The sequence below is a fragment of the Ictidomys tridecemlineatus genome, chromosome Y, assembly GCF_052094955.1.
Source record: "Ictidomys tridecemlineatus isolate mIctTri1 chromosome Y, mIctTri1.hap1, whole genome shotgun sequence".
Taxonomy (NCBI): domain Eukaryota; kingdom Metazoa; phylum Chordata; class Mammalia; order Rodentia; family Sciuridae; genus Ictidomys; species Ictidomys tridecemlineatus.
Window position 1 is genome coordinate 14,933,368 of NC_135494.1, and position 10,563 is coordinate 14,943,930.

A 10,563-nucleotide genomic window follows, 5' to 3' on the forward strand; every position below is an offset into this window, starting at 1 on the left:
GGTATTGCTATACCACCTGATTCACTCTTCCTGCTTAGAATTGCTTTTGCTGTTCTGGGTCTTTTATTTTTCCATATGAATTTCATGATTGCTTTGTCTATTTCTACAAGAAATGCTGTTGGGATTTTGATTGGCATTGCATTAAACCTATAGAGAACTTTGGGTAATATCACCATTTTGATGATGTTAGTTCTGCTTATACATGAACAGGATATATTTTTTCATCTTCTAAGATCTTCTTCTGTTTCTCTATTTAGGGTTCTGTAGTTTTCATTGTATAAATCTTTCACCTCTTTTGTTAGGTTGATTCCCAAGTATTTTATTTTTTTTTTGAGGATATTGTGAATGGGGTGGTTGTCCTCTTTTCCATTTCAGAAGATGTGTCGCTGATATACAGGAATACCTTTGATTTATGTGTGTTGATTTTATATCCTGCCAGTTTGCTGAATTCATTTATTAACTCTAGTAGTTTCTTTGTAGACCCTTTTGGGTCTGCTAGGTATAGAATCATGTCAACCGCAAATAGTGATAATTTAAGTTCTTCTTTTCCTATTTTTATGCCTTTAATTTCTTTCATCTGTCTAATTGCTCTGGCCAGTATTTTGAGAACTATGTTGAACAGAATTGGTGAGAGAGGGCATCCCTGTCTTGTTCCAGATTTTAGAGAATGCCTTCAATTTTTCTCTGATCAGAATGATGCTAGCCTGAGGCTTAGCATAGATAGCTTTTATAATATTGAAGTATGTTCCTGTTATCCCTAGTTTTTCTAGTGTTTTGAACATAAAGGGATGCTGTACTTTATTGAATGCTCTTTCTGCATCTATTGAGATGATCATATGGTTTTTATCTTTAAGTCTGTTGGTGTGGTGAAAAACATTTATTGATTTCCATATATTGAACCAGCCTTGCATCCCAGGGATGAATCTTACTTGATCATGATGCACGATCTTTTTGATATGTTTTTGTATCCGATTTGCCATAAATTTATTGAGGATTTTTGCATGTAGGTTCATTAGATATTGGTCTGTAGTTTTCTTTCTTTGAAGTGTCTTTATCTGGTTTAGGAATCAGGGTGATGTTGGCCTTGTAGAATGAATTTGGAAGTTCTCCCTCTTTTTCTATTTCCTGAAATAGCTTGAAAAGTATTGGTATTAGTTCTTCTTTAAAGGTTTGTAAAACTCTGCTGTATATCCATCTGGTTCTGGGCTTTTCTTAGTTGGTAGTCTTTTGATGGCTTCTTGAACAGAAGTGGTGAGAGAGGGCATCCCTGTCTTCCTCAATTGATATTGGTCTGTTTAGGTTGTGTATATCCCCCGGACTCAATCTGGGCAGATCATATGACTTAAGAAATGTATCGATGCCTTCACTATCTTCTATTTTATTGGAGTATAAGGATTCAAAATAATTTTTATCTTCTGTATTTCTGTAGTGTCTGTTGTGATATTGCCTTTTTCATCCCGTATGCTAGTAATATGAGTTCTCTCTCTTCTTCTCTTCCTTAGCATGGCTAAGGGTCTGTCGATCTGATTTATTTTTTCAAAGAACCAACTTTTAGTTTTATCAATTTTTTCAATTGTTTCTTTTGTTTCAGTTTCATTGATTTCAGCTCTGATTTTAATTATTTCTTGCCTTCTACTACTTTTGCTGTTGTTTTGCTCTTCTTTTTCTAGGGTTTTGAGATGAAGTGCGAGATCATTTATTTGGTTTTTTTTCTTTTTTTAAGGAATGAACTCCAAGCAATGAATTTTTCTCTTAGAACTGCTTTCATTGTGTCCCATAGATTATGTTGTGTCTGTTGGGATAGAGGGAGTAAGAAGGAGAAAAACAAATAACAAGGAAAGAAAGAGAAAAAAGAGAGAGGGAAAAAGAAAATAAGAGAAAAAAAATAAAAGGGGGGAGGAGGTGGGGCATATGGAATTCCTCTATATTACATTATTCTGGTGACTCAGTTGTTAAAGACCTTTTTCATGCACAATTCTTGGTTTCACATATGTTGAGGTTTCGAGGACCAGAGGGGGAAGGGTAGAGGAGACTGGATGAATGGATGAAAAGAGAGAGAGAAGATTAAAAAAAGAAAGAAAAAAAATTCCTCTCAGAACTCTGTTTTCATTTCTTCCAGTTGGTGGCATTGTCAATTCCTAGCTGGAGTCTCTGGGTTCAGGGTGGTGGTGGTAGTCAGTATGAGAGGACTTGAGCTTCCACCTGTGGCCTCTCTACTCTTATTCTCTGAGATGTAAACCAGGTGCCTGATCCACTGAAGAACCCAACTGGTAGCCACGCCCATCGGTTGTTGGGTTTTAAGGGTTGGTGGGATTTGCCAAGATGAGTTCCATCAGTTTTTCTCATAAGGTGTTTGATGAGGTAGGGGGTGTTGGGGAGACCTATGTTTGTCCAGAGCTCGGTCAGGTGACTGTATGGGCAGGCGGCTGGGCCCCTCCTCCAGTTGGGGTGGTCTGTCTACCTCGCTGGTGGGTGGCTGGGCCCCCTCTCCGGGCCTCGTGGTCTGCCTACTGTGCGGGTGGGAGGCTGGGCTCCTCCTCCTGTTGGGGTGTACAATTATTTTTGATCTGTACTAATTTAGTAGGTAAGGAAATGGTGTAGGTCTTTTTAAGTTATATTCTTTGATAACTAGTGTTATTGTTTAAAACAATATTCTAGACATTGGATGTTTTTCCTAACAATTTGTAAGGATACTTTTTGGGCAAGGAATTAACCCTTCTGTCTTTTAAGTTGATAACATTAGTTCTAATCTATGTACTTGTGAGTAGAAAAACAAAGACCTTTAGTCTAATCCTTCCCAACATGAACCCTGTTTCTGAGGCAGTTCATATATACAGGAAGAGGACGCTGCCTATCAAGGGTAGTTTAAGAGAACACCATTGTGAGCGTTTGGTAACATTGATTTATTGTTTTTTTTCCCTCAGTTTAATAAAGAGAAACAAGACACTTCTTAAATACTGATATGACTGCAGAGGCTGGTTATTTTTCAATGGTTAGAAGTGTGAGTGGCACTCACAGCCGGGGTTGGAAGCAACAAAGCATTCGTTATGTTTTAGAGTGGTCTTTTTTGGTCACTGTTGAAAATTTCCAGGTGTTTTAAAGCACCTGGAAGGATAAGGGTCACATGCTTTGAAAGCTCTAATACCTGATAATAACATTCTGGTCTTTGTGGTTTATTTTTGTTCCTTTGTTTGTCTGGCATGAAAGGTGGATTCAGCATGTGTGGGGCTAGGCACAGGTGCTCAGTGGGAACTTGGTGCTCATGTCTTCTGTCACTCAATCAGCAAACCCCAAAGAACTTGGGCGAGAAGCCCGGAGAGGTGCCTCCTGTTGTTCCTCCTGTGGCAGATGCTGTTCCTCCTGCTTTGGTGTCCCCAGCAGTGTGCCAGAGCATAGCTCCTCCTACTCCTCTGACAGCCCAGCCAGTGACAGAGTCCAGGTAAGTCAAAGCCAGTCCTGGAGATGAGAGTGGTGTAAATGGCATCTGTCAGCTTCTTTTTTATGACCTGCAGTATCAAGAGCATTATGTAAGAGATGGGGTATCTCTATTAAAAAATGTTTTTCTTGCAGTACTGGAAATTGAACCTGAGGGTGCTTTATCGCTGAGCAACATCCTCATCTCTTTTTTGGTTTTGTTGTTCCTGAGAGTATGTACTAAGCTGCTGAGGCTGGCCTCAAACTTGGGCTTCTCTTGGCTCAGCCTCTTGAATAGCTGGGTTTACAGGTGTGTGCCACCATACCCAGCTAAAATGATTTACATGAATATGTTGTTGAAAAAAATTATCAAAACATTGAGCCCCAAATTTTCAAACATGTTTATTTTATACTTCTTTAGAGGGATCTATCCTTCTTCTAGATTTTAGATTTGTTTGTCTTCATACTTTTCTTCTGAATTATAAATTAAAATTTCCTGAAACTCAAGTCGCTCTGTATTTGAAGAATAAACACCTATAGTTGGAATTGCCTTTTGCCTCCTGGCTGTGGCCAAGGCCTGCAGGGGACATTACTCCAGGCAGTGGCTGGCATGCCCTCGTACTCCTTTTGTCCTCCCACGGAGCAGTATGGGATTGACGTTTGTGACTCCATGTCACAAGCCACCTCCACACTATTGTGAAAGTTTTTTCCCCAATTTTGAGAGTTTTCTGGGCTTCAGATATTAGAATTAATGTCACATCACTTGTTGTGTTTGTTTTTATCTTCAGTCACTTTGACTGTCTTGTAACTTGTGATTTGATACATATTGTTTAATTAAAAGTGCTTTGTGCTTTTTACTTCACATTTTAATGACATTCCTTAAGGGAATCCTGGGCAGTATGAGGCGAGGCCCCTGCCCCTAGTGTACTTAACCACAGCTTTAATGCAAGTGGTTTGCATAGCTTTATTATCTTTGTTGGTAGCTATTGTTTTAAAATCTGGATGTTAGCCTGAGGCTGTGGGCTCATCAGAAAGGTATTTGCTCAGCTGAAGCACATTGGTGCCTCCACCTTGTTGGGCATCAGTGCCCAGTCAGCCCCTTATGCTGTACAGCAAATGAGCCCATTGGAACTAGGAAGCCATTGTCCTGTCCTGCCACAAGGAGGGCTGGTTGTTGTGGTGCCGAGACACAGAAGTGACACGACATACTAGTGTTCCATGCCTGGCCTTTATCTGTAAGAGTGTTTTCCTCAAAAAGAACTGAAGAGAAAAAACATTTCATTTATTTACACCGTGGATCTAAGCAGCTCCATCTGTGTTTCAGCAACAGGCTGTGATTGTTGACCAGCTTCTTTTACTATTATTTCTTGAGAGTTAATGAGAAACTCTCTTGTAAGACATGTTGATTCTTGTGTGTCTCAGGGTTTTCTCTTCCAGATGTATGAGTCAGAGTGCTCATGGATTCCAGCCACAGAGTGGAGCAGAGACCAAAGAAGGTGAGCTTCATGGGGGTCTCTTCATCCTGGCCTGCTGGGGCACACTCCTTGGGCTGTACTGGGGCTATGGGACAGGAAGCTTTCTGACCTTACTAAACCTAAGCGTTAGGAATCCTCTTCTTAGAATCCAGGGGTTATTTCAGCCCCAGACTATTGAAAACAATGGTATTAATTGTAAATATCTTATCAGTTCAGAGTTCTTTGAAAGATTAATTTATGCAAGTTTTTCTATTAACTTTCTCAGTACATTAATCTAAAATGAGTCATGTTAGTTGGGTCGAGTAAGAAAGGTGATTCAAAGTTTAACTACGAATACTGTTCTCCTGTCTGGCACCACACTGGAAGTGTGTGCATAGTTTATTAAATTACTTGGGACAGTGTGGGTGTTCCCTTCCCCCTGCAGGTGGCTGTGGCATTCTTTCCATTGACTATTAATGAGGGTGGGCCCTCTGAAACAGCTGGAGACTCATTCTATTCAACTGAGACTTGGTGCCTGCTTGCTGGATGCTGGGCACCAACCATTCTACATCGTTAGAGATGGAATCTTGACAAAACAATGAAAATCCCCCCAGGAATGAAAGGGCTAATATTGAAGTAAGGGGTTAGATTTCAGAGAAGGTGAACAGGGAAGATGCTGGTGAGGGTAATGCCTGCATAGAGGAATAGGGAGGGAGCTACTCATGCAGCCACCTCGGAGAACCAGTTTTCAAGCAGAGGAACTGCAGATGCAGAGCCCCCGGGCAGGACTATCCCTGGTGTTCTAAGCACAGTAAAGAGGCCAGAGCTTCAGGGCGAGCAGGGCAAAGAAGAATACACTGAAACCTGGGCAAGCAGGGCCCAGGCTGTGCGGGCCTTGTACACCACTGGCTCAAGCTGAGTGGGATGGAAAGTGGTCTAGGACTGACAGTGGGGGGGTGGGGGTTACACTCTGACCACAAGCAGACAGTACTTGAGACATGGTGGAGCTCAGGATGCTACCTGTGACAAAACTCTAATTGGTTTGATCTCAGGCCAAACACCCGGTGTCTTTGAGCCTTCGCTTTATTTTGTGTGAAACTATGATTCTTGCCTCACCTACTTTATGTATTCTTACAAAGATAAGTATGTGGGTCTGGAGTGATGATTATTGACAATTACGGTTACCACGGTAACCTGGTCTAATTGTAGTAAGTTATTGAAGCAGTTGTGTGCCTTCTAACACGTTTTAAATGACCTGATGATCCTGCTCTTGGTCCTGTTCCTTTGCCAGTGTATGAAACGCACAAGGTGGCCAGCACAAGTTCTTTCCATGCGACTCCAAACACGTCACTGGGAATGGTTCAGGCAACACCCTCCAGAGCCCAGCCCTTGCCCACGGTGCACACCAAGGAAGCACTGGGTAAAACATTTTGTTTGAATGTGTAGCACCTTAAAATATAAAAAATTTAAACTCTTTTGCAATCTGTTGATGGATATTCTTTCTGGTTTTTAGGTTTCATCATGAATATGTTCCAGGCTCCTACACTTCCTGATGTTTCTGATGACAAAGATGAATGGCCATCTCTAGACCAAAATGAAGATGCATTTGAAGCCCAGTTTCAAAGTAATAATTTATTTTAAAGCTAATTGATGCATTGTACTGTGGGTGGAGCCCAGGCATTGTCAGGGATTACCTAAGATGTGGCCTTGCCTTGGTCATCACAGAAAGTGCATGAAATAGAAGTGTGGCAGAGTTGGACAAGGTTTCCATGCGTGTGGTAGAGTTGGGGTTTGCATTATGTTGGGTTGGGTTAGGTGGGTTGGGTTGCTATAACAGTGATATCTAAAGGAAGATAAAATCCCCATGGGGAGGTACATCAGGAAGAGCTGAGTAGTCCAGGAGTGATTTGAGGCCTTCTTGGTAGAAAAGTGGCCAGATGGTGGTTGGAGGCCAGCAACTAGCCCTCTTACCTAGGGCCAGAGGATTCATGCTGGGAGCCAGAGATTGTAATAAAGATCAGTAGGATCCATTTGGAGTTGGGAGAAGAGATTTTTCTTAAAGCAAATGAAAACTAAAACCACTGAGAGCTTTTATTGAATGAGTCAGGTGATAATAGAAGTGTCATAGGAGAATGATGAGCTGTGTTCTTGATGTGTGGCAGTAATTTGGGACCTGAGGCTGCCCAGTGATTATAGTTAAATCACTTCATCCCACTTCAAAGTGATTTGCCTTACCACCTAGTATTTAAAAACTGATGCCAGTTCTTTTCTATAAGCTTCTCCCCTCTACCTCCCACTTCATTTGTAGTTGAAGTTTTAGTGTAAAGGGTCATGTTTTTTCTAGAACAGTCATGAAATACATTTTTTATTCTCTTGCAGAAAATGCAAATTCTTCTGGGGCTTGGGGAGTCAATAAAGTTGTCACTTTGACATCTGCTTTTCCTATTTTTGAAGATAGAAACAAAGAAAATTATGGGTAAAGAAACATCAGGGTTAATATATCACTGGGGGGACACATGTCATACCGCCACAGGATGCCTGGAGGTGCCTGCAGGACTCAAGATGGTGAGGCAGCAGGGAGGGAATTTGGACTGTCTGCCAGGGTGGTCTGGTTCTGGCCCAGCTCTGCACTGATAAGCCTTTCCACCAACAGCTGGGAGCTTGTTGCCAGTGTTCTGCAGAGCCACAGTGCTGTGCATGGGTTCCAGGAGGGCAGAGCTCCAAGTGAAAGCACAGTAGAAAAAGGAAAGCATTAGAATTTGTCAAAGAACAGGATTCTCTGGTTTGAAATTGTTTCAGAATGTAGAGGAATCAGTGCAGCTGTCCGTACTGTGCTGTTTACATTTGCAGGATTGATAAGTGGGAAAGGAGGCAGCTTACACTGGGTAACGCTGCAGAGAGAATGTTTTAAGGCAGAGGCACATGATACTAGAGAGTGGTTAATAGTTTAAACTATGGAAAAAGAGATATCTGGGTGAATTACAAGTGTCTTGGTATGGAGGAAATTCACACCGAGGCAGAATGGAGAAAGCATGACCAGCATGCAGAGAGAAGTTCCCTATCTCAGCCAGGCACTGGGAAAAGAGCTAAGGTGTTTCATGGCATCCAAGGTATTTTATTGGCCATGCTTCTAATTGTTCTTTTGTTCCTAAAAAAAAAAAATTGTAACAATTTAAAAACTAACAAAAATTGCATTTTCTACCCTCTCTTTGGTAACTGTTAGTCAACTTATATTTACATAGTCAGTTCACTTTTTCTGGAAGTGCAATAGTAAGAAACCCCTTAATAAATGAGGGGAGAATCTTTCTAACATTAGATCAAGTGGTAGCATTTATTTCATCACCATATTTTGCTGTTTTTGATTTTATAAATCTTTTCCTTAGGTTACCACAGCCTAAAAACAAGCCCACAGGAGCCAGGACCTTTGGAGAACGCTCTAGCAACAGACTTCTGCTGAGGGCCATTACCAAGTAGGAATGACGCATCGAAATTTCCTTGCCAAGCGTACCCCATGCTGCTTAGAGGACATTTGATGGGACATTGCATGCATGCTTTAATGAGGTGACCTTGCTCAAGGACCAAGGCAGATCCGGGTTTAGAGCTGATCAGGTTTGAGGAAGTAACCGGCTCCTTGAGTTTAAGGCGTTGCCAGTTTAAGATAATGGGTTTTAAGGAAGTTGGAAGTTGAAGATTATTGCTGGGATTAGGGTGTTCCTGCTGCTTGTTCCCATTGAGTTCTCGTGAGATAAAAATGGGATTTGGAGAGAGCCTCGTGGAGTAGGTGGTTGGTGCGGGAGACAGCAGAACGCGTTTGCCCCTGGACCTGTGTGGAGGTGGTGTGAGAGCTGGAATAAAGAATTGCTGTTTGAACCTACAAAGCTGTGAGTGCCTCGTGATTCTGGTGCCAAGCCGAGACATTGGCTTTGGCATTTTGGTGGCCCGTACGCGGAACGTCTGAAATTTGGAGGTGAGTAAAATCGCTCCCCCCTGAGGGAAGGCGAGAGAATGGGTGACCATTTCAAAAAACAATGTGTTCTTGTTTTGATTTATTTCATTTTTGTTTCAAGCTGCCTATCCCTAGAAATTTCTCAGGCAAACTGGGAAAAATGGTTGGCTCAAGGTTTGAAGTTTGTTAGCCCCGAGAAAGAGAAAATTGATACAGTGAATTTTTATTCAGTTTTTGTTTCATTCAGTTGTGGTTTTGTTTTGTGTTATCTTATTGGATTGCGTTATCTTTATAGAAGATTAGAAATTATTAAAAAAGAAGCCGAAAAAGTGTTAAGTAAATTGTTAGAGATTCAGACCATGGAGGAAGACATTTTAGGTCAAGCAAAAGAGAAGGTCTCTCAAGCTAGTCAGAGAAAGGGAGAAAATTTAAAGGAAAAGGGGTTATTAGAAAAAAGGCCACAACAAGAGGCTGTCACTAACTCCGTTTTACCAGAGGGTGTAATTCAACCAACAGCCCCACCGATGGAGACAGCTGAGTGGCCCTCAAACCCCGTAGTTGATAGATGGGATCCTGAGACAGGACCTCAAAGATTAGCATGCCCTGTATTTGAACAGGCAGGAGGGCGGCGAATTCACCGTATTTTAGAATTTAACACAGTGAAGCAGTTAAAGGAGGCTGTAACAACCTATGGTCCTCAAGCCCCCTTCACGGTAAGCATGGTGGAGTCCATTACTAACTTGGACATGACGCCAGCAGATTGGGCTAGCATGTGTAAATCTGTGCTAAATGGAGGACAATATTTGTTATGGAAGGTTGCCAATGAGGAATTTTGCATGGAGACAGCTAGGCGAAATGCAGCAGCCGGTTACCCTCAAAGAAGTCTTGAAATGTTATTAGGAAAGGGACCTTATGAGGGTCAGCGGCAACAAATGGAATATGATCCTGCTGTATATGTACAGATTGCTGCAGACGCAGTTAGGGCATGGAAGACTTTACAAGGACATGGAGATTTACAAGGTCAGCTATCTAAGGTAATACAGAGAACTAATGAACCTTACGCTGACTTTGTAGATAGGCTTATTCAAACGGCTGCCAAAATTTTTGGTGACACAGAACAAGCAATGCCATTAATAAAACAACTGGCTTATGACCAAGCAAATCGTTGCTGCAGAGAGGTTATTAGACCATGGAGACATGAAGATTTAAACACATATATTAAATTATGTAGAGATGTTAATGAACAAGGGCAAGTCTTGGCAGCTGCAGTACAACAGGCTTTAGATGCCAGGCTAGAAACATGCTATAATTGTGAACAAACAGGACATTTTAAAAGGAGTTGCCCCATAAGAGGAGGGTTTAACAAAACTAGAAATCAAAGGAATAGAATACCGGGTATTTGCCCACGATGCCGTAAAGGGAGACATTGGGCTAATGAATGCCGTTCTCAAACCACCATAGAAGGTACTCCCTTATCAAAAAATGGACAAGGATCAGGTATTTACCCACGATATCGTGGAGAAAGGCACCAGGCTTCATTGCCAAAAAACGGACCGGGGGGCCCAATGCTCCGGGGCCCACAACCACAAATATACGGGGCAGTGGAGGAACCCAGCAACCCCATCAGGGTGGTGCCCAGGACACATTGTCCATTAAATCCCTCATCAGGCAAACCCGAGGGAGCGCAGGGTTGGACATCTGCGCCTCTGCCAGAGCAGTATTAACTCCAGAGATGGGAGTTCAAATTAT

The 10,563-nt window shown here is 42.0% G+C and overlaps 1 protein-coding gene across 1 annotated transcript; it reads left to right on the top strand.

Moving 5' to 3' along the window:
• The first annotated feature begins 2,754 nt into the window (after nucleotides 1-2,754).
• On the top strand, nucleotides 2,755-9,253 carry LOC144372039 (mitotic checkpoint serine/threonine-protein kinase BUB1-like). The gene is made up of 6 exons (XM_078035461.1): nucleotides 2,755-3,439; nucleotides 4,852-4,910; nucleotides 6,160-6,288; nucleotides 6,382-6,492; nucleotides 7,248-7,344; nucleotides 8,252-9,253. Exons 1-6 carry the CDS (start codon nucleotides 3,201-3,203, stop codon nucleotides 8,340-8,342), a joined length of 726 nt encoding a protein of 241 aa, XP_077891587.1. The 5' UTR covers nucleotides 2,755-3,200; the 3' UTR covers nucleotides 8,343-9,253.
• Nucleotides 9,254-10,563: the final 1,310 nt, after the last annotated feature.